Raw genomic sequence first — 23,281 nt, 5'->3', positions numbered from 1 at the left:
TGTGCATGGTAGGCAAACGCTCTACTACTGAGCTACAGCCCCAGCCCTCGGGTTCTGGTTTCTTCGTTTAGTGTAGAACCACACCTTGCATTTGTGTTACTGTGAAGCCTAGCGTAAGGGGTGGGAAGCCATGTGTCTAGACAAATGGCTTTTCAGCGTAACGGATGGCAAATGGCTTCTGTGGGCCTTTGTTTTCCAATCTGCAAATTGGATTTATTTAAGCAACACCTGATTTATTTAAGCAACAGTGTCATCAGGTCCCCAGTAGACCCATGGTTTGCCTGCCTGATCCCCAACACTGTAAACCAGAAAAATAAGTTCTGTGAATACTTAGAGTTGCTTGTGTCTTTTAGCCTCAACTTTGTTTCTCCAACTCTTTTTTATTTTTGTTTGGTTGGCTTTTGAGGCAAGGTTTCATATAGCCCAGCCTGGTCTTGAGCTCTATCACCAAAGATGACCTTAAGCCTTGGGTCCTCCTGTCTTCTCGTGTATTGGGGTTATAATAGGTGTGCACAACCACACTGGGTTGAAGGGTGCTGGAGACTGAACCCACGGCCTTTGGCATACTAGGCAAGTTCTCTGGCAACATTCTAAAGGTCCTCATTTGTCAGGGCTCAGGTGGTTGAGTTCAGTTCTGGGTGGATAGATTCAACTTCTCTCCTTATCTAGGATGGACAGGAATCCTTAGAGGATGTCCCAAGGGCTTCATAGAGCATTGGAAATGGAAGAGACCTTGTGTGGCTGCTATGGACAGGATATGACCAACTGTGCTGTGGAACTGAATGCATTTGTGAACCCCTGGTCTTACAATGGAGAATGTCTTGTGAATCTCTGGCCTCTTGCCACTAGATGGCAGTAGAACCTGTCCATCAAACATGGTCAGCTAGTGTCAGATGTCCCTTAGTGGGTAAAACCTACCAGGCTTTGGGTCACTGCCTGAGTATCTTTAGGCTGGTGGCTTTTCTCTTGTGAAGAGCAGCATGGCCCAGGGCCCCCTGCAGCGGGCATGCTGTCAACACTTCCAGTGTCGACAGGTATGAGTGTCCTAGCCATGACAAGGTCATAGCAAGTTTTCCAGTGGGGTGGGGGCAGGGGGGATTTCAACAGCACCCAAGGAAAATGCTGAGTGTTCACTAAGGGCTGAAGAGTGATGTCGCTGAGGAACACATAATAGGAAGAGGCCAGCAAACTGCGTGTGCTTAGTATGGGGATGTAGAACACAGCCAGGTTTCATTTTGGATTGAGTCTCACTTCTGAAAGGAAGTGATCTGTTGTCTCATCCTAACCCAGAAGTAGGGTGTCAGTCTGTGGTCCCCTGGAGTCCCTGTGGCCTGAAGTAAGGTTTTGCTGTACCTCAAGGATCTTTTTCTGGTTGTTTTGGTCCTTTTTTAAATTGAGACAGGGTCTCCCTATAGCCCCAGCTGGCTTGGAACTCACTATGTAAACCAGGTTGGCCTCAATCTCACAGAGATCTGGGATTAAAGGTGTGTGCCACCATGCCCAGCCCTGTTTGTTTTTTGAGTCAATTTGTTGTTTGTTTTTTCCTGTAACCCCAGCTGGCCTGGAACTCACTATGTAGACCAGGTTGACCTCAATCTCACAGAGATAGCTTGCCTCTGCCTCTGCCTCCCAAGTGCTGGGATTTAAGGCATGTGGCTCCACCTTAAGATTCTTGTTCTGTGGTGTGCCCACTCGGTGGACATCTGGAACCTCAGTTGTTAGCGGGAGAGTGATTCCTGAACTGAGGAAAAGAGATGAAAATGCCTGTCAGTGTGTGGGTGGGAGAAAGGCCAGGCCATCACTTAGGGCTGCTGAAGGCTGACGTCCATGTGGTTGTGAAGTGGGGTTAGAGAGCATGTCCATTACTGCCCTATAGGAGTTGTGTTGATTCCATGAAGTGTGGTAGTTTAGTGCTCCTGGGCCGTGCTTAGAGTCTCCCGTTCTTTCTGAAACAGACCTTTAAATTTTTTATTACGTTTATTTATTTGTGTACGTGCATCCTTGTGTGGGGGTCAGAGGTTCTCCCCACCATGTGGGTCCTGGAGATTGAACTCTGGTTGTTGGGCCTGATGGCAAGCTCCTCTATCCACTGAGCTATCTCACTGACCCTGAAACTGACCTTTTGATTAATTTGCTTTATGCCCTGGTTTTAGAGAGAGGTTTCATATAAAACCATGCCCTAAGCCAGGTGTGGTGGCACATACTTCTAATCCCAGTACCTGTAAGTGAAGGCCAGAGAATCAGGAGTTTAAGACTACCTGGGCTACAGGAAACCAAACCACGGCGTGTTCCAATTTTCAGGAGTCACAGACACGCGTTTCCATTTCAGCTCTAAGCTTCCTAGCAGTGAAAACAAGAAGGGAAGACTAGTTCCTCAGCAAACCTCACACATTTCAAAAAGAGTCAAAAGCTTAAAAGAAGGAGAGCCTCTCCAGGTATCAATGTCTGATGGAAGTTTCTCCAGGAAGCCCTACATAGATGGTGATTGCTTGAGTTGAAGAAGATTCTAGAATACAGTGCAGTTAGAACAGCTTTCTAAAAGGCTTGGAGCAAAACTGACTACATTAGCCCAGTCCCTGGGCTGGTTTTGGTCAGTGCAAAGCATCTTTCTCAGATGCCTCATTCACAGCCTCGTTCCAACCACATTCTCTCACGTCTCAGTTGATGAACTGAAGGGCATTTGAGTGGCCTGTGTGTCTTCAGTCAACCCTCAGCCCAGAGTGCAGAGAGGGGAGAATCCAGTCCTCAGACACCGACACAGCTTTTATGACTGGAGGAAGAAGGCAGCTCCCTGACTCTTGTGCTTCCTTGCCACAGTGAATGTTGTCACCCTCCTGACAGGGATATGAGTTCTTAGAAAAGCCACCTTTTATCAACACAAAACTATGACTTCTGATTTGTTCCGGATTAGGGATGTTAATTTAATGAGCAAATTCTGGGGTGCTAGTCCTTTAAGGAATCTACCTCTGTTTTCAGTGATTGATTATATACTCTGAATTTCTACCAAAAATCAAATTTCCAATAGCTTTTTATTGTTTTCCCCTCCGTAAACCACCATAATTCTCCAAAAATGAAGGTATTTTGGTACCTAGGTGATAACCCCAAGCAGTACCTTGGTTCTGGAATCTTTGTGTGGACCCATTTCCATCTCTTCAGTTTTCCTTTAGGAAAAGAGCCAGTGTGACCAGCACAGAGCAGATGCTCCCTACAAAGCTAGCTGGCTGTTTGCTTTTATTTCAGGAGAGAGAAAATGACCTTTTTGTGGCGGTCCTTTGCTTAGAATCAATAATGATGTCTTTATGTCACTGAGGTGCTTCAGGTTAGAACCTCTGTCAGGGACTACATCTCTGTCTGGCTGATCCATCCAGCCAAGTTCAAGGTTGCCTCTGTACCCAGAGCAGGCAGGGACTGTTGTCTGCCAGCCGAAAGGACCAGGGCTCTTCATTGTGGGAAATATGTCGCCTTCCCTCTCCAGAGGAGCAGGTGCTTATGATATGGAAGCTGGTGGCTCTTCCTTTAGTTCTCCCTCGGCCTCCTATAGCTCAAATCTTGCTGAAAATCCTACCTGGAATAATCACACTCTTGTGTTTTTTCTGGGTGATATGAATCTAAAAAGTAAAGCTCAATGCTGATAAGTAGTGTGGGGAAGCCTCCTTGCCCCGTGTGGAGTGTGCTTCTGGGGCATCCTGGGGGGCAAGCTGAGACCTCGGTAGCCACCATCTCTGCTTCATAAACAAGCTCAGGGCCGCTCGTTCTGACTCACTTTCCAGCTGCTTCTCCACAGCCTGCTCTCACTTCCCGTAATGCTGATGTGTCCACACAGTCAGTGCTGGGAGTTCGCATCCTCACTCCTGCCTGGTTAAATCCTGCAGTAGCAGTCCTAGCCCAGACTCACTGGCACTGTGCTGTCCGCTCTCACATCCTGCCTGTGTAATTATTGACTTCATGTTTTTATAATCATTTTTTACTAAGACAATTAAGCCCAGATCAGTGCCCTACCACTGACCTACATTCTTTTTTGTTGTTTCTTGTGAGACATTCTTGACTTAATGTTTTTACAACAACTCTTAAAAAAACTTTTAGACTTAATCTGACCCTACTGCACAATAAAAAGTCCAGTATTATGTGCTATCCGTAAAGGGTGGGGGCAGAAACAACTAGAATCCAAACTGAACAAGGGCTATTTAAAGTCTAGGTGCCGTGAGTTGGGGTCCGGCTCTGTGCCTGGGTCTGACTTCTTTTTAGTGTTAAATGTCCAGTCAGCCAGCCTCTCCCTGAGATACCATCTTGGATGGTATAGTAGAGAGGTGCAGCTTTCTGGAAGACGCAGTGTTGTGTGCTTTGACCTTGAGGGCCATCTGTCCTGTTCTTGGGGTACAGACCCTGTTGCTTTCCTAGCTCAAGGGTTTGTCTCCTCTATGGACGGGCAGAAGCCTGGTTTCCCTTCACTTACTGCTTGGGCCACTGGGTACACAGTGAGAAGCTGGGTCTTGCCCACCTCCTCCCCCAGAAGGCTTGCCATGCCTCTATCTGGGTTGTGAGCATGCTCTCAATGAGGCGGGTAAAGCTGTGCTCTTATGAGCCATTTCTGTGGGGTGTGCGGTCATGCCGAATGCCTTCAGCGTTCCTGCCTCTGCCAGGTGAGGTCCCTGCTCACCAACCCGAGTCCAATCCAGTCTCCGCTTGTTCTCACGCCCTGGCTGTAGCTCTAGGTAAAGCTCCACTGTCCAGCACGGCGGGCAGCCAGTCTCCCCCCGAGACGCCAGTGCTCACCCGCTCCGCTGCCCAAGCGCCTGCCCCCGGGGTCGCCGGAGCCGCCACCACCAGCACGATGCCCGCCGTCACGGTCACAGCACCGGCCGCCACGGTCACAGGAAGCCCAGCGAAAAAGCAGAGGCCGCTCTTACCGAAGGAGACTGCCCCGGCCGTGCAGCGGGTCGTGTGGAACTCATCAAGTAAGTTTCAAACGTCCTCCCAAAAGTGGCACATGCAGAAGATGCAGCGCCAGCAGCAGCAGCAGCAACAGCAGCAGCAGCACCACCAGCAGCAGCCTCAGTCTTCCCAGGGGACGAGATATCAGACCAGACAGGCTGTGAAAGGTACCGCCCCCGCTCTCCGTGGCACCCTTTCCCTTTTTGCCACACTGACAGGAGAAAAGCCTTCCACCGCTACTTTATTTTTTATTTTTTATTTATTGTTTTTCCGTTCCCACATGTGTCCTGGTCATTATGTCTTGACAGGCCTTACATAATCCATTTGATTTTTTTTTTTTTTTGAAGACTGTAACTTTTTTTTACTTAAGTGTTTAATTGGATATTTTTAGTTTTTCATTTTTATGAATGATACATGCATTTGCGTTGGTTCTCCTTACAAGGGGACAAGATATGTGTGTGAACATTTGAGTGTTGAATGTGGTCCTGTTCACCGTCTCGTTCCTTCCATGTAAAGACCTCTCTTGTGCATGGATACACGTATTTTTATACATATATGTGACGCCATAAAATATTGCTCTTTTTTTCTTTTTTAAAACAAAGATGGTACCATTCTTTACCCTCCACCCCATCAGCGTGTTTTGGGGGTCTATGTTTTATTCTTTTGGACTGCTGCATAGTATTTCATAATTTATTTAGAGCATTCCCTACTGGTGGGCATTGAGATTACTCTCACTCAGGTTTTCTCTATCATGAACCATGCTGCAATGAATGTATCTTTGTGTAAGTTTCCTTGTGCACAGGTGTGAACCTCTTGGCATTTTTAGGGGGGAAGTCTTCCGTGTGAGGAGTGGGTAGATGACAAAGGTGTCCTTAAAAGCTAGTTTTCTGTCTCGTGGAGATGAGCCAGCCTCTAGGAGCCATTTAGTTCAACTGAAGAATCAAACTCTACCCTGCGTGCTAGGGGCTAGGGGCGTACCTTCTGCAACTGATGGGGTAGCAGCAGGATGGCACCAGTGTGCTTTGATCCCCGGTGGGGCCAGGGATGGTTCCTCTATTAAAGCTTGGTGCAAATGCTCCCCAGGGAGGAAACTCAGAGAGCTGGCTATGTGGCTGACCTACAAAGATTGGGGATCAGGTGGATGGGGAAGAATACTTAAAAACACTGGACAGGTCAAGCTGGAGTGAGCTGGTTTCATCCTGTATATGGAAGTTAGCTGGCAGAGCTGAACTGGGCTATTTGAAATTAGAACAGCTGTTTATGGGAGTCTGTCTTCATACCACCCCAGCACAGAGGCTGTGCCAGGGGGTGGGGTAGGTGGGCACAGTGCTCAGACCCAGTGACAGGAAGGTCCTCTGCTTTCAGATGGTCTCATGTCAAATTGATAAAGTCTAATTAAACTGGTAAGGATTGGTTTTAATCAATAATACAGTCCTGTGCCACTAGTTAAAGTGGTGAGGACAGGTTTTAAGCAGTAATACTCTATTGTACGTCCCCTTAGGGTGGTTAAGAGGATGGACTTTGATCAGTAATACACGTACCACCAGTTAAAATGTTTAAGGATTGATTTTATCAGCAATACCATATTGCCCCTCTAGTTATAGTGGTAAGGACTGATTTTTAATGAGTCTGGTACTGTTGCGCCACTAGTTAAAGTGATAGGCACTTATTTTAATGAGTACTCTGTGCTTAGACTTTTTTTTTTTTTTTTTTTTTGGTCTTTTTGAGACAGGGTCTCCCTGTAGCCCCAGCTGTCCTGGAACTCACTATGTAGACCAGCCTGGCCTTGAACGCACAGAGATCCACCTGCCTCTGCCTCCCAAGAGCTGGGATTAAAGGTGTGTGCCACCACGCCCGGCATCTGTGCTTAGACTTTTAAAGTATTAAGGACTGGGCTGGGTGTGTAGCTTGGTCCTTGTTCATAGAATGTTTGCCCAGCGTGCACAGGACCCTGTGTTCAGTCCTCAGCACTGTAAAAACCCGAATGTGTTGTGGACTGATATTTTAATGAGTACTATTATTTAATGATACTATTATTCCCTTTAAAGTAGTAGGAAAAGATTTTAATTAGTAACCTACCACTCCACTGGAGAAAGGACCCAGTGTGATCTAAACTCACCCATGATTTGTGCAGAGGTGGCTGGTGTTTTAAAGGTAGAAAGAGGAAGTCAGGAGGGGCTGAGCGGGGACTCAGTCAGAAAAGTTAAACATTATAGACAACAGAAAGGGGGTCTGTGTGCGAAGCCCCTGGGTTTGCTAATGGGCACTGGACAGTCAGCCTCTTGCCTTTTCGTAGCGATGAGGTGGTAGTTGCCTCACATCTTTAGATGCTTGTTGGCAGCCTGGAGTTTTCCTCACCAGGCACTTGAAGGCTGGATTAGGTCACCTCCCTCACCACCTTGAGCTCTTATAGAGATGTCATGTTTGTTCGGGTCTTTGTCATGCAAGGTTGGGGCCTAGTTGAGGAGAAAGCTTGGAGGAGCCTGGCTTGAGCTTGGTCAAGATGAGACACTACCACTAACAAATTCAGAAGCTGGCTGGGCCTGTGTGAGAGTTTCTCTTTACCCCAGCTCTGTGCTGGGATGCGTGTTCCCACATGGGTGGGGTGACCCAATCCTTTGCTTTCCCAGCCGTCCAGCAGAAGGAGATCACCCAGAGCCCATCCACGTCTACCATCACGCTGGTGACCAGCACACAGCCAGCATCCCTAGTTAGCAGCTCAGGCTCTGCAAGCACCCTGGCGTCCGCCATCAACGCTGACCTACCCATCGCCACCGCTTCAGCTGATGTGGCTGCCGACATTGCCAAGTATACCAGCAAAGTGAGTGGGCATTGTCTGGGGTGCCAGAAGACCCGCTTCATGGTGCGGATTTTGGGGGCCATAACTGGGCACTGTGTAGGAAGGCTCAGACCTTGATTTTTTTACAGAGGACCTCCAAAACCCGGCTTGCATTTGGGTCTCAACTTGGTTTATTCATTTCTTAATTTAAAAAAATATTTTTTATTTTATGACTGTTTTGCCTGCATGTATGTAGGCGCACCTGTGTAGTGCAATGCCCATGGAGGTCAGAAGACAGTGTTGAATTCCCTGGAACTGGAGTTATAGACGGTTTGTTAGCTGCTGTGTGGATGCTGGGAATCAAACCTGGGTCCTCTTCAATAGTAGTCAGTGATCTTAACCACTGAGCCATCTCCCCAGCCCCTCATTTCTTATTTTTTCATGTGCTGCTGAGAATTGAACCCAGGGATTTGCCCCCAAATGTTCTAACACTGAGCTGTATTCCCAGAAGTGTTTTTTATTTATTTTATTTATTATTTAGGTCTTTTTTGAGAGAGGGTCTCCCTGTAGCCCCTGCTGACCTGGAACTTGCTATGTATAGCAGGCTGGCCTTGAACTCATAGAAATCTGCCTGCCTCTGCCTCCTGAGTTGCTGGGACTAAAGGCGTGTGCCACCACACCTGGCTTATTTTATTTTGAGGCGGGCCTTTCTCTGTAGCCTAGGCTAGCCTTGTTACCTTCCTGCTTCAGCCTCCTACTGATTGCAACTGGATTGTAACTGGATTGCAGCTGTGTGCCACCATGATCTGGTCTCATTAGTTCTTTTTTTTTTTTTTTAAATTTCATTATTTTTTTCTTAGTATTTTATTTATTATTTTTATTTTATGTGTGTGTATTGCCTGCATGTAGGTAAGTGCACCCGCGTTATGCAATGCCCGAGGAGGACAAAAGAGGCTGTCAGATCCCCTGGAACTGGAGTTATGGACAGTTGTTAGCTGCCATGTGGGTGTTGGGATTCAAACCCGGGTCTTCTGCAAGGACAGTCAGTGTTCTTAACAGCTGAGCCATCTCTCCAGCCCTGTTTCATTATTTTTTAATTATGTATATGTGTGTCTATCTCTGTGGGTTTGTGTACCTGTGTGTGGGTCCCCATGGAGACCAGAAGGTGGTCTCAGATCCCTTGGAACTGGAATTATAGGTGGTTGTGAGCCTTCTAATGTGGTGCTGGAATCTGAACTCAGGTCCTCAGCAAGAGCAGCAAGTGCTCTTAACCACTGAGTCCTAGAGAAATCTAGAATGGTAGTGCTTGACTTTTCCTGGAGAGATGTAAACAAATGTTTGTTTAACCCAGAAGGGCATCAACAAACCAGAGAAATGATCCCACTCAGATCTAGCTTGGTGAACTAGTGAGTGTCTAAGAGCTAGTTCCAGGAGCTAGGACGGAACTAAGGAGTGGATGACTCAGATGCAGATACAAAAAGTTGACCCTGGGCCCCAAACCGGCAAAAGCTGCATCCCTGGAGCTCCAGTTTCAACCTGGAGAGCTTGGTTCCCCTTAACGCTCCAACAGTTGTTACTGTGTATCTAACTTTGGGGAGGGACCTTGTGAATCCTGTAACATTCTGAGCTTCTCTTTTCCTTTTGTTTCAATGAGGAGGAAACAGCCTGCAGGGCAAACAGGCTGTCTTCCTGCAGAGGGTGGATTGTCTAGTCCAGTGTCTGAGATGCAGATGGTGACCCAGAGTCAGCTTTGCTCTGCAGAGCTTCAGCTGCTAGTTCAGGACAGATGTTCAAGTTCTGGAAGAAGGCACTGTCCTGTGAACAGCTGACCAAGGACTTGACTTGCTTGTAGAAGGGACTGAAGTGAGCGAGACCTCTACCTCGATTGTTCTAGGAATCCAGAGGAACTGGGGCTCATGGGCCCCTCCTCCAAGTCACCCACTCTCTGGGACACTTCTTGCTAGTGGCACTGCAGGCAGGATTGCCCATTGCCTATGAATGCAGGCACACTGTCAGCACTGGCGCGCTCTCTCTTAATTGGCCAAGTGCTTTTATGACCACAGTTGAGTTTGAATGAAAAAAAAAAAAAGACACGGTTTTCCTCTGCAGTTGTGTGTAGACATCAGTAGACCACTCTGTGATAATGATCCTAGGGCTTCAGCTCACTTCCAAGGATGGGGATGATGCTGGGTAGTAGGTGCTTGGTACATTGGTCCTACCCAGGTGGTAAGTGCTTGGTCCATCGTCACCAACTGAGTGTGTGTTAACCAGCCATCTCCTTACTGGATTTATTACTGTCAGTGACTTCATAGCTAATAAGAAATACTTTACCATTGGAGCTGGAGGAATGGCTCAGTAGTTAAGAGAGTAGTGAAGAGAGAGCACTCAGTAGTTAAGAGAGGGCACCCTGTTTCTGAGGACCTGGGTTCAGTTTCTAGCACCCACATGGTGTCTAACAACCGTCCATAACTCCAGTTCCAGGGGATCTGACACCCTTTTTAGAACTCTGCAGGCATTGCACAACACAGATGTACTTACATACAGACAAAGCGCTCAAACATATAAAATAAAAATAAACAAAAATTTACAAAAAACTCTATTTGGTAAATACCATGTAAACAGTAGTAATACATTTTTTACTAATGAGGAAATGAGAAATTAGTTATTAATGAGTAAACTATTGAAGCTATAGAGGCACAGATAAGGACAATGGAGAAGAGAGTTTCTGGAATTTATTTTTTTCAATTTAGCCTAGGCTAGCCTCATTGTCATGGCCTCTTTGAGTACTGGATTTTAAGTGTATGTCACTCTACCTTGTTTGGAATTCTTTTATTTAAAAGAACATTTTAAAAGAATTTATTTAATGTGTATGTGCCTCTGTGTGTGTATATGCATCACATGTATGCAGAAGCCCACAGAAATCAAAAGAGGGCATCAGATCCCCTGGAAGTAGAGTTAGAAGAGGTTTTGAGCTGCCATGTGGGTACTGGGAACCAAACCCAGGTCCTCTGTGAGATCAGCCAGTGCTCTTAAATGCCAAGCCATCCGTCACTCTGTTTCCTCCACCGCTCTCCCCCTTAGAATTCTTAAAGTCTCATGATAGATTTGCTTTAATGATTGGTTTCATGGTAGAAATTTAAAATTCTGAATGGTGAGAAAAATCTTTGATTTTTATTCCCTAAAGACTTTTTCTTGATTATTTTTCTTTTCTATCCACATGTCACTGCTACCTGTTACTTTGCCACAGAGTCCCACGGAGCCTAGCAAACTCAACACAGCGCACATGCACACACACGATCCCTTAGTTTCTGTGCATCAGGTATCAAGACCCGACTCAGCTGTTCTATGAACTTCAGGAGCTTGCAGCCAAGGCCTGGGGTCTGCAAGGGGGTGGGGCTCGTAGGAAGGCTCTGCTGGGAAAGGATGGACCTTCAGACACCTGAGTAACAACATGGCACCCCGCTCCACCAAAGCCATTGAGCAATGTAGACATCACCTTTGCTGTATTTCAGTGGCCAGAAGCTAACCTGCTTCTCCCAGACAGGACTGGGGCAGTTGGCTGCCTCTGAGCTGGTTCGGGAGTCCAGGTACGCTTGCTGCTTGCTCTTTGCTGCAGGTGTTCAGTGTCTACAAACTCATAGCTAATGAGGGTATCTGTTTCCCTGTTGATAAAAAATGCATGCATGCATGATTGGGGGGGGGTGGGAGGGCTGGAGAGATGGCTCAGTGGTTAAGAGCACTGGCTGCTCTTGCAGAAGACCTGGGTTCGATTCCCAGCACCCACATAGCTAACAACTGTCTAGCTCCAGTTCCAGGGGAATCTGATGCCCTCTTCTGACCTCCAAGGGCATTGCAGGGCATGGGTACACTTAAATACATGCAGGCAATACACACATTCACACAAAATAAAATACAGATAGAAATAATACATATTTTAAAAATGCACACATTGCCCCAGAGTCCCTGATGCTTAGAACAGAGGAGTCATGTGTTCATTAGTTGCTACCACTTAGCATTATTTTCTTACCTGTTCAGCACTCCCACCTGAATGTGTATTGGCAGGATAATTGTCTTTAAACTTGATTTATTTTCATTTGACTTAGTTTGGTTTATAAGTGAAGCTGAATGCCACAAGATCCTATTCCACATCCAAGCTTGAAGATGGAGTTCATTCTTCTTTTGCTAAAGTGGACAGGACTATCAGGGGTGGGAAGGGATGTCAGAGTGGGGAGAGCTCAGAGGATAAAGCACTTGGCATGCAAGCTTAAGGACTTGAGTTAGGATTCTGCCTGTCATTCCAGTGCTCTGGAACACACAGACACAGGGAATCTCTGGCATAAGCTGGTTAGGTAGTCTGGCCAAATAAGGGAGCTTTGGGTTCAGTTGAAAGACCCTGCCTCAATGAATAGAGTGGAAAGGGTTTGAGAAAGTCAATCTCCAGCCTCTAGACACCTATGCACATATGAGTTCCAGACCAACTGGGGCTACAGGGAGACCCTGTCTCAAAAAGACCAAAAAAAAGGCAGACCTGGCACCCTGACATTGATCCCCAGGACCCACATAAAGGTAGAAGGAGAGACTTCATGAAGTTGTCCTCTGTCCTCCGCACATGTGAAATGAAAAATCGGAAAAGGAGATTGTGATAAGGATGTTAGAGACAAGAGCTCTGGGTGGACTGCTGGAGAACTAAAGAGAGCGGCTGTTGGATTATTGGTTGAAGTAGTCTGCCACTGCCCGCCAGCTCTGTCACAGCATCTCCTGTCCATTGATTGGACCAGGCTATTTATTTACAAATGGGTAAAGTGAGACAGGTGTGGTGGCGTACGCTTTTGATTCCAGCCCTTGGGAAGCAGAGGCAGGTAGATCTCTGAGACTGAGGCCAGGCTAGCCAACGTTACATAGTGAGACCCTGCCTGGGGCAGGGGTGGGGGAGGGAGTGTCTTTTGGGGACTGGAGAGATGGCTCAGTGGTTAAGAGCATTGGCTGCTCTTGTAGAGGACCCTGATTCAATTCTCAGCCACAACATAGAGGCTCACAATGGACTGTAACTCCAATGCTAGGGGTTTCAGTGCCGCCTTCTGACCTCCATTGATACCAGGCACATATATGGTACATTCACATACATGCAGGCAAAATGCATACACATTAAAAATAAAATCATAAGAAAAACAAATGGGTAAACCAAGTCCTGCAAAGCAGGTCTGCCTGAGCTTCTGCAATCATTAAATTCCATCACTTTCTTCAGGGCCAGGCTTAGGTCAAAAGTGAAGAAAGACCTGTTTTGAGAGCTGTTTTCTTTGTTGTTGAAAAACTCAACATGGTGACATTTTGGAGGGAAGCTGATGAACTTGCCTGTCTCCTGGGTGACCCGGAGTCGAAGGCCCAGATTTTGTGTTTTGGCAGAGGGGCTCCTTTATTAATGTGGAGCTTTTGCTATCTTTGTAAGTCAGAGTCAGTCCACAAATCCATGATTTCTTCAAAACGGAATGCAAACAGTACATTAATGATGGATTGCGTTTTGCCCACTTTTTGCCATTTTTCTCAATTTCATGCAGTGTTTTTAATGTTGGTGTGGTAGATTCTGTGGAAGGAGGGAATGAGGCAGCTGGATGGACACAGGATGGGGGGGCTCTGTTTGTGATGGCAGGAGTTAGTGGGGAGCAAACAGTTTGACTCCCATTTAGAGGTGAACTCGTTACTTTTTCAGTCTGGCAGTTAAGCAATGGCACGCCCGTGAGTGTTAATTTTCCAGAAAAATATTATGAACAGATATTCTATTTTATGGGTTTTTTTTTCATTTATTTGCATGTATGTATGTGTGCCTTCATTGATGCGTGCATGCATGTCCGACAGCTTGAGTGTGGAGGTCCAAGGACAACTTTGGAGAGTCAGATCTCTCCAGGGATTGGGCTTAGTCAGCCTTGGAGCGAGTGCCTTTGCATACAGAGCCATCTCTCGGGCTGTATTTTCTCTCCTTTTGAAAGGTGCAGCATATACTCTAGCACAGGTATTTATGCATAACTGCCCCAGGGCCAGTCCTGAGCCAGCCTTTACCTGCTTTCTCACCCTGTCCTTGGGCATACTCCACAAGGGGGCATGGTTATTGTCTTTGTTTTTCCCTTGGGGAAAAGGAGCCTTTGAGAGCCCCTGGATAAGAGATGGTGGTGGGGACATCAGAGGCAAGGGTATGCTTTGTCCTGCCTTCCCACTGGAAACACAGGAGAGCCAGCTGCCAGGGTCTCGCCTGCCCTCTTGTGCCCTCTTCTTGCTCCTGTGGCTGGGGAGAGATCATCAAGCAGGTGGGAGGCAGAAGTGACATTTGTTCCATAAACACATTGATTGGCACCTGTCTGTGTGTGGACTGCCCTTGGCTGTTTTCACAAGCTCCAAAATTGCCTTCAGGATCAGAGAGAGTAGGAAACTGGCCAGGGGACACTACAGTGACAGACTAGCCACGTCCACATGGTGAACTAGGAGAAAGTAAGGCACTCTGGTACATGCTGCAAAGATTTGGGGAAACCTTGAAGCTTGCTGGTCCCCAAGGCCCATGTGTAGAGTGATTGACGTCTCTATGGCAGATCCAGAGCACAGGAATCCATAGAAACAGAAAGCAAATGAATGATTCCCAGGGACCGGGGCAAGGTGGGTGAAGATGGAGGAAGGACTGGGGTGTTGTCTTAGGGGATGATGAAAATATTCTAAAATTGCTTGTGCTGTTGCTGGTTAAGTCCATCCAGATATGCTAAAAGCCACTGGGTGTGCGCATGAGACTCTACACACTGCCACTCAGGTGCGGACCCAGCCCCTAAAAGCCACCAGATTGTACGATGTGACTGGCTAGTTGTATGATGTATTAGTTATAGCTCCTTTAAATTTTGGAGGACACGAGAGATGTGTCAGTGGTTAAAAGCACTTGTTGCTGGGGGCTGGAGAGATGGCTCAGCAGTTAAGAGCACTGACTGCTCTTACAGAGGACCCAGGTTCGGTTTCCAGCACCCACATGGCGGCTACGAACTGTCCTTAACTCCAGTTCCGGGGGAATGCAAAGCCCTCTTCTGACCTCCGCGGCATTGCACCACACGGGTGCACTCACATACATGCAGGCAATACACTCATACACATAAAATAAAAGTAATAAATAAAATATATTTAAAAAAACAAAAACTTGTTGCTGACTCTCAGCACACACAGTTGGCTCACAACTGCCTGTATCTCCAGAGGATTGGGTGTCTTCTTCTGGCCTCCCAGGGTACTCCTCATATAAGTGGAGTAAAAATAAATCCTTAACAAGTAAAGATTAAAAAGAAAAACAGTACTGAGCTTGTAAATTTTTTTTTTTTTTTATGTCTTTTGGGACTATAAAAACGGGTCAGTGGGTAAAGGTGCTTGTTGGTACAAGCCTAGTGAACCGAGCTCAATCCCTAGGAGAAGCCAATTCTATAAAGTTGTCTTCTGACCTCCACATGTGTACTATGGCAAGTACATGCCTGTGTGCCCTCCTGCAAAAAATTTTTTTTTTTAGTCTTTTTGAGATAGGGCCTCCCTGTAGCCCAACTGGCCTGGAACTCACTATGTAGACCAGGCTGGTCTCGAACTCACAGAGATCTGTCTTCAAGTGCTGGTATTAAAGGCATGTTCCACCATATCCAGCTTAATAGTAAATTAAAAAAATTCTTCTGAGGCAGGGGATCTGGGAATGTGGCGTAGTTGCTATAGAGTTCCTAGCATGCAGGAAGTTCTGGGTTTAATCCCCAGTACTGCATTAAAAGACTAGGTATGGTGGAGACAGAAAAATCAGTTCAAGGTCATTAGCTACATAGCCAGTTAAGAAGTCAGTCTGGGTTGTCTGAAACTGTCTTGTTTGTTTGGTTTGTTTGCTTATTTTTGGGGGGGTGGGGTGGGGACGGGGTTTCCCTGTAGCACCAGTTGGCCTGGAACTCAGTATGTAGACCAGGCTGGCCTCACTCTCACAGAGATCTGCTCACAGAGATCCGCCTGCCTCTGCCTCCCAAGTGCTGAGATTAAAGGCATATGCCACCACGCCTGGCTAAGAAAGGACTTTGTAAGTGGCTCACACATTGTTTCACACAGGGTTTCTATTCTCCGCGGGGTGATATTTTGTCCCATTGAGTTATTCTTTGCAGTGGGGCCTGGCTCCCAGGAGCAGGCCTTTCCTACTCTGCACCTACCATGACAGCCTGAAATGCCCAGCATCTTGGGAGGAACCCCAACTCCCACTTGTAGGACGCATTACCTTAAGAGTGTTAGTTTTATATTTGTGTCGCTTACAAAAGCCACAGAGAGCGATCACCTGGCCCTAACCCTGAACAGCTCCTGTTTGTCTTTGCAGATGATGGATGCCATAAAAGGAACGATGACGGAAATCTACAATGATCTTTCCAAAAACACTACCGGAAGCACCATCGCTGAGGTCAGCAGCCCCACGAATTCCCAGTTGGTTCAGGGCTCCATCCAGGGCCACGGGGAGCTACGCTGGAAGCCTATCTCAGGCGCTGGCCCCAGGCACCTGGCCTACTCTGCCAGCCATGGGTGTGGGTAGAGTGCCTCATTAACCACCTGTCTGGGGAGACTTGCCATGCCCTGGGCCATACATTTATTTCTAATTAGAGAGCCCGAATCAGGCCCTGTGAGTTCACAGTGAGACTGGAAGCCAGCTTTGTGCTCAGTGTGAAGTTGGTGCACAAATGGTGTCTGATCTTTCTAGATAAGGAGTTCTTGTCCAAGAATTTGTGCACTGAGAAAAGAAGGTGGTTAAAATACCAAACTGTCTTCTTAGGAAGTAGCGTCATCCTATTCAAAACCAATAACTGCTCCCTGAATTTCCCCCTGAGACCTGCTCATTTCTGAGGCTGGAGAGTGGCCACAAGCTGGTGTCTTGTGCACAGTGTTGTGTAGGCCATGTGCAAATGGTCACAGGTGACATTCAGAGGGTAAGGTTAGCCTTTTAATTTAAAAGATTTATTTATTTATTTATTTAATTTATTTATTTTGGTCTTTTTGAAGCCGCATCTCCCTGTAGCTCCAGCTGGCCTGGAACTCACTATGTAGACCAGGCTGGCCTTGAACTTACAGAGATCTGCCTGCCTCTGCCTCCCAAGTGCTGGGACTACAGGCATGCGCCACCACGCCCGGCAAGATTTATGTATTTTAATTCTACGTATGTTTTGCCTGCATGTATATGTCACCATGTGTGTGCAATGCCTCAGGAGGCTAGAAGAGGGCGTCGGACCCCTTGGAACTGGAGTTACAGATGATTATCAGCTGCCCTGTGGGTGCTGGGATTTGAACTCGGGTTCTCTGCAAGAACAGCCAGTACTCTTAACTGCTGCGCCATCTCTCTAGCCATGGGGCAGGGTGTCTTGAGGTCACTGGAGATGGTGCTGCGGGCTGGGAATTCCAAGTTGAGCCCATGGTCTTTGAGGCCAGATTTTCTTCTTAGACAGTGAAAAGAGAATGAAAAAGTGTGACTATAAGGGCTTCAGAGAGGCCTCGGAATCAATGGAGGTGTTTTATTTTAGGGATATGGTCAGGTTTGGGTTTATTGCTAACCCTAGGGTTATAGTGTATGTTAACTTAAAGGTTAATATTAGGGTTAGGGTTAGAACTCAAGGGAGATTTAAGGTTATGATTATTTGGTCTTTTTGAGACAGGGTCTCCCTGTAGTCCCTGCTGGCCTGAACTTGCTGTGTAGACCAGGCTGGCCTTGAACTCACAGAGATCCGCCTGCCTCTGCCTCCCAAGTGCTGGGACTAAAGGTGTGTGCCACCATGCCTGGCTCCTCTTTCAGTGTTTTTTAAAGGATCAAAATGTCAATCAAATTTTTGATGTACTGTTTGTATGAAAATCCAGTCCTTGTCTTTGCCTTGAGTTTCCTCCTGCTGTATTTCTTGGCGAAGGTAACTCACTCAAGTTGGCTTGTCGAACCAGGATCTTTGTGGATTGGCTTTGTCTCTGGTGCCACCTCTTCTTGCTCCTTTACAACCTGAACTTTTGGAAAGACAGCCAGGATGCCCAAGTGCTGGGCCATCCCCAGGGTGCCAGGGAGAGGCTGAGCTCAGAGAACCCTGTGGGGACCAGCCTGCTGATTGGGTTCTCAGATGCCCTCCGTCCTCGTTGCAGATTCGTAGGCTGAGGATCGAGATTGAGAAGCTGCAGTGGCTGCATCAGCAGGAGCTGTCAGAGATGAAGCACAATCTGGGTGAGGCCCAACATGGGATGCAAGTTTCTGACTTCCAGCAAATCCTGGCGGGTCCAGCCTGGAGGGTCCAGGGGTTGGGGGTGAGGCCCTGCTTTCCCCTGTTAAGATGTAGACATTCCCCTACTAAAGATCTGACTTAAGAGCCACTGACTGTCTGATTTTCTGAATTTGATACACAGGCTGGTGGAGACCACATTCCAATTATGAATTCTCTTTGTTTCCTGTGTTCTCTTTCCTGATGCTGGCTGTGGCCATGAGATTCCAGTCAGCTCTATAGGCCCCTAGGGAGATAGCTGAAAGTGTGTTAATGGTGCTGAGTGTGGTACAGTGAATAGTCAGGTGGAACCAGTGCACCCTGACCCTGTGGTGTTTTTGACTTACAATGCATGTATCCAGACGTGGCCTGTCTTAAGTGGTTTGATAGTTGCCCTGTTAGTGTGTAAGGATCAACTACAGTGTCCCCCAAGAGACTTGATCCAGCGCCACAAGACAGGTCTGTAAGAAAGCATGTCTGAGTCCTAGACCCATCTTGACCCTTATTAGCTGTGTACCTCAGTTTCCTGATCTGTGAAATGGCTAGAATGTTAGTGCTTATCCTTAGGATTATAATTAGGTTTATGTGAGTTACAGGTATACAGTGCTACACTTGTATACAGTAGGTACTCTGCTATGTATTTGATTGGCAGAGAGTGCTAAGTAGGAATGGATTGTAGGGGTTGCAGAATTCCTGCAATGTTTCTTGGGGTGAGATCACTGTGGGGCTCCTGTTATCTCTGTACTTGGCACTTTGCAAATCCCATCCAGGCTGCACCCCCAGATCTGAACAGTGAATGTCCCAGGCAGGATACTTGCCCATAATCATCCAGCTACTGGACTTGGGAGCTGTTTCCAAGTTGAGACTTAGGCAGTGTTTGTCTGAATCTACGGGTCTGATGGCCTGACATGCTAGGCTGGGGTCTGGTGATGTAGCTAGTGTCTGCTCTATCTCCTCCACCAGAGCTGACCATGGCAGAGATGCGGCAGAGTCTGGAACAGGAGCGTGACCGGCTCATCGCGGAGGTGAAGAAACAGCTGGAGTTGGAGAAGCAACAGGCAGTGGACGAGACCAAGAAGAAGCAGTGGTGTGCCAACTGCAAGAAAGAAGCCATTTTCTACTGCTGCTGGAATACCAGCTACTGCGACTACCCCTGTCAGCAGGCCCACTGGCCCGAGCACATGAAGTCCTGCACCCAGTCAGGTAGCACCAGGGCAACAGCCTGGGAGGCTGCAGGGTGGGGCACTGGGCTCCCTGCATGGGCCTGTGGACTGCACTGAGGGTGACTTGCCTGGTCACTGAGGCTTGTAAACAACTGTTGCTATAATACACAAAGAGGTTCAGACATGCAGCTAAATCTTGGCACCATGTTTCCATCCTCCAACAACCAGTTTTCCAGAGTTTACCAGAGGTTCTCTTAAGAGCCATACAGTACACAGGAGCACCTCCCCAGAAATGTTTATTGGTTGGGAACCTGTTGTTGAAGCTGTCATATTTATCATCTCCCTTTCATAGGGGTAGGAAGGAGGTGTAGGCCTGGAGTCATGAGCAGGAAACACTATATGGTCAGCCTCTGTCACTGATTCTTTAAAGGTTGTGATAGTTGGGCTGGACAGATGGCTTAGCAGTTAAAAATACTGACTGTTCTTACAGAAGACCCTCGGAAGACCAGCGTTCAAATCCCAGCACCCACATGGCAGCTAACAATTGTCTGTAACTCCAATTCCAGGGGATCCGATGGCCTCTTCTGTTCTCCGTGGGCATAGCATGACACAGGTGCACTTACCTACATGCAGGCAATACATTCATACACATAAAATAAAAATAGTAAAATATCTTTTAAAAAAGTAAGGTAGAGAACAATAAAGGCAGACACTTGATTTCAACTTGTGACCTCCACATGCACACACATGTGCAAATGCTGCCACCTCGCACCCCCCCCCCCACTCCCCCAGTTTATAAATAATATAGGGAAAGTTTCAAAAGTGGAGTTTGAGTGATTCAAGTTTGAGACAATATACTCCAACCACAGGCCAACTTTTCTACTTTTCTGTGAAGGGCGGGAGTGAACCCACTGTTAAGCGCTGAGGACCACATGGTCTCCATGGCAACTACCCAACACTACAGTCATAGCCAGAAAGCTGCCTTAGAGGATATAGACATGGATGGATTTGACTGTGTGCCAATAAAGCTTTATTTATAAAACATGATGCTAGTTTACTGAGTCCTGTTCTAGATAGATTCTCTGTCCTTCTGTTACTTTTTTAGAGGTGATACTATTTGCTCCTGTGTTCAGTGATATTCTTTAGGGAGAAGTACTTTAAATTTCTTCCACAGTGGAGTTAGCCCCTTGTGTCTTCCTGACTTCTGATTTCTGGCAAGCCTTTACAAGATGGCTGAGCTCACCTTTGGGCATGGGATGTGTATTCTTTAACTCTACTTTTTTGTCCACACCAAAACACCACACCTCTTAAATAGGATGTCACTTTTCCCTTGATTTTCCCCACTGTGCCTGAGATAGTAGCAAGTCTGCTTCACTGAGGTCGATCTACAACCAGGGTTCCTCTGGTGGTCACAGCCTGCCTCTGAATGGGCATCCTTTGCTCTGACAATTTGCCTTCCTCTGCAAAATGATTTACAACTTGGATTTATCCATACCTCCTCCCTCCCTCCCTCCCTCCCTCCCTCTCATCTTTTTGAGACAGGGTCTCCCTATAGCCCCAGCTAGCATGGAACTCATTATGTAGATCAGGCTGGCCCCTGAACTCACAGAAATTCACCTGTCTCTGCCACCTAAGTGCTGGGATTAAAGGTGTGCGCCACCATGCCCAGCTTAAGATCAATCTATTTTCAACTAGAGTTTGGAGCTTTGTCTTTGCAGACTACGGACCTTCCCACTGTGGCCCATGATCCCTCAGTGAGGTCGGAAGGGACTTCAACCTTCTCAGAGCCTCCAAGGGTCAGATTGGGACTGAGCTATAGGGGCCTAGGGGTGTAGCACAGGTTTAAAGCCAGGTTCCGTGTGGGGCCTGAAACCATTACACTTGGCTTGTCCCCACATGACTTTTCTCTTTGTCCTCAGCCACCGCCCCTCAGCAGGAAGCAGATGCTGAGGCAAACACAGAAACAGGCACCAAGTCATCCCAGGGCAATTCTTCCAGCACTCAGTCAGCGTCCTCAGAAACAGCCAGCGCCTCCAAAGAGAAGGAGACGCCAGCAGAGAAGAGCAAGGACAGTGGCTCGGTGAGAGTCCCCTGGTGACACCCATATCCTGTGCCAAGGACCCTTCTACACGCCTGCCACCCCTGGATGCCCTGTGCTGTGTAGGGTCGGTGGAGAAACCCTCCTAAGAGCTCCTTCTGACCAGCGTGTCTCAGACTCCAGTGATGGGCAAGAACACGGAGCCTGTAGAGTTGTGTGTGGGATCTGGTGGCTCCTCTGCAGGGCCCCTCAAGGTTCTGCTAGATCCTCCTGCTGTAGAAGTGGTAACCAGTAGCCACTTGTAACTACTAAGGACTAGTTATGGCTAATGTGACCAAAGACTGTATTTAAAGAGTTAGTTAACTGACATTTAAGTGGCCACATGTGGCTAGTGCTGTCCTAGCTTATGTCCTAGCAGGTGGGGCATATATCAGCTATTGTGTGCACAGGCTTATTTAGGGGGAACAGTGATTTATTGCTTACATTTTAGCTATATATATATTTTTTTAAATATTTATTTCATGTGTATGAGTATATTGCCTGCATGTATGTGAGCACACCCGTGTCGTGCAATGCCACGGAGGTCAGAAGAGGGCTTCGGATTCCCCTGGAACTGGAGTTAAGGACGGTTCGTAGCCGCCATGTGGGTGCTGGGAATCGAACCCAGGTCCTCTGCAAGAGCAGTCAGTGCTCTTAACCACTGAGCCATCTCTCCAGTCCCTTAGCTGTGTATATTTTATTTTAAGAAACTAAATCATGAGACAGCAAAAGCATATTGGTTTCACAGATGGTGGGGACTCATGTAAGAGGCTGACATGAAATAGAATCAATAGAATTTTAAGCAGTATACTACCTTTGTACAGCAAAGATGTTACAGGGTGATAAGTTGGGTCTGTGAGTAAAGTTTAAGAAGTGGTGAATGTTCTAGAAGCTAAGGCTAGAGCACTGAATAAAGGGTCACTCAGGTGCTGTTGTGGCCTATTGAATGTGGCAGGCAGAGCACAGGGTATATATATATATATGGCCATCCATCTGCCCCAGATGACCACCAGGTAGACATGCCACTGAGGGAGGAGCTTGGGAAGTGATGAGCTCTCCCATGGTTCCTTGGGGTTCCATGGCCACAGTGCCCTGAGTCCATCTTTTTCTTTGTATTTCTAGACCCTCGACCTTTCTGACTCCAGGGAGACACCGTCCTCCATTCTCTTAGGTTCCAGCCAAGGCTCTGGTATGTCACCCCCTGTTGGGCAGATGGTGGTTCATATTTCTCTTATGCCAAGGGATCAGGGCAGTCATTTTGTCAGGGAGAAGATCAAAGGCATACTGCAACTGCAACATTTTTTAAACTCTTAGGGATTTTGGGAGGGTACTTTGGGTGGGTTCAGGGTGATAGTGAGGATGTAGCCAGGTAAGGCAATTTTGGGGTACCTCCTTGCACTGGTCACCTGTGTGTTGAGTTTATTGGGGACACACTGTTGGGCACAGGAGGCTCCCTCAGGGAAATTACCACTGTAAGTGAAGGCGTGTAAAGCTCCGTCCTGGAGGTTCTGACACCATGTTTGATTCATGTGGACTGTGAGGGGCTGCATTTCTGTTGAACAAGCCTTTCTCTAGGATCCCCTGGCAGGCTGTGGGGGGTGTTTTATGAGACTTCTGGATTTCTTGTCTTGTGGGTTTTGAACCATCTACCTTTCCTAGGAGCCGCACCTTTCTTCTACATTTTTCTAAACTTGATTCGGAGACGCAGCTTCCTCATCAAGGTGTTTTGCTCAATTTGAGGCTCTCGCCTGCCCTCTCAGGATCTTTGCCTATTGACTCTCTGTAGCTGAGAGCCAAAAGTTTAATTTTCATTTCTGTATGGTGAATACACACGGTGGAAGGGGTGAAGCCCTTTGTGAAGTTGGCTAGGTAAGGTTACCCAAGATGGTGATTTGAAGGAGCAGCAAGAGCTAACGCTAGAGAGCAGATAAACTTGGACTGTAAGAGGGGTGAACCCACTCATGGAAACTGCAGCTCCTCTGCACCCCCTCCAGCGCCGACGTTTCTGAGCTGGGGTGCTATGTGGCACTATATGTTAGCACTACAGATTGTTTTAAATTCTCGATTAAAATCTCAT

General features: G+C 47.2%; 1 protein-coding gene across 27 annotated transcripts in view; it reads left to right on the top strand.

Moving 5' to 3' along the window:
* The window catches only part of Zmynd8 (zinc finger MYND-type containing 8), a 126,910-nt gene that overhangs the window by 95,389 nt on the left and 8,240 nt on the right, over positions 1 to 23,281 (top strand). For 18 of the 27 annotated variants that reach the window (XR_003848620.1, XM_008827448.3, XM_008827440.3 and 15 more), the window contains 7 exons: positions 4,707 to 5,099; positions 7,563 to 7,753; positions 16,062 to 16,142; positions 17,852 to 17,930; positions 18,928 to 19,167; positions 21,047 to 21,207; positions 22,327 to 22,393. Coding sequence is in view for 26 of the 27 variants with exons in the window: in XM_008827448.3 (XP_008825670.1) it covers positions 4,707 to 5,099; positions 7,563 to 7,753; positions 16,062 to 16,142; positions 17,852 to 17,930; positions 18,928 to 19,167; positions 21,047 to 21,207; positions 22,327 to 22,393 (1,212 nt within the window). In the remaining variant the exon portion in view is untranslated. The remainder of the gene's footprint in view (positions 1 to 4,706; positions 5,100 to 7,562; positions 7,754 to 16,061; positions 16,143 to 17,851; positions 17,931 to 18,927; positions 19,168 to 21,046; positions 21,208 to 22,326; positions 22,394 to 23,281) is intronic. The other 9 variants (XM_008827452.3, XM_008827449.3, XM_008827451.3 and 6 more) reach the window with 1 other exon arrangement.

This window comes from Nannospalax galili, unplaced genomic scaffold (assembly GCF_000622305.1).
Source record: "Nannospalax galili isolate Female #2095 unplaced genomic scaffold, S.galili_v1.0 scaffold492, whole genome shotgun sequence".
Classification (NCBI taxonomy): domain Eukaryota; kingdom Metazoa; phylum Chordata; class Mammalia; order Rodentia; family Spalacidae; genus Nannospalax; species Nannospalax galili.
Note: the sequence above shows the minus strand (reverse complement) of the source record. Positions and strands in the feature narration are given on the sequence as shown.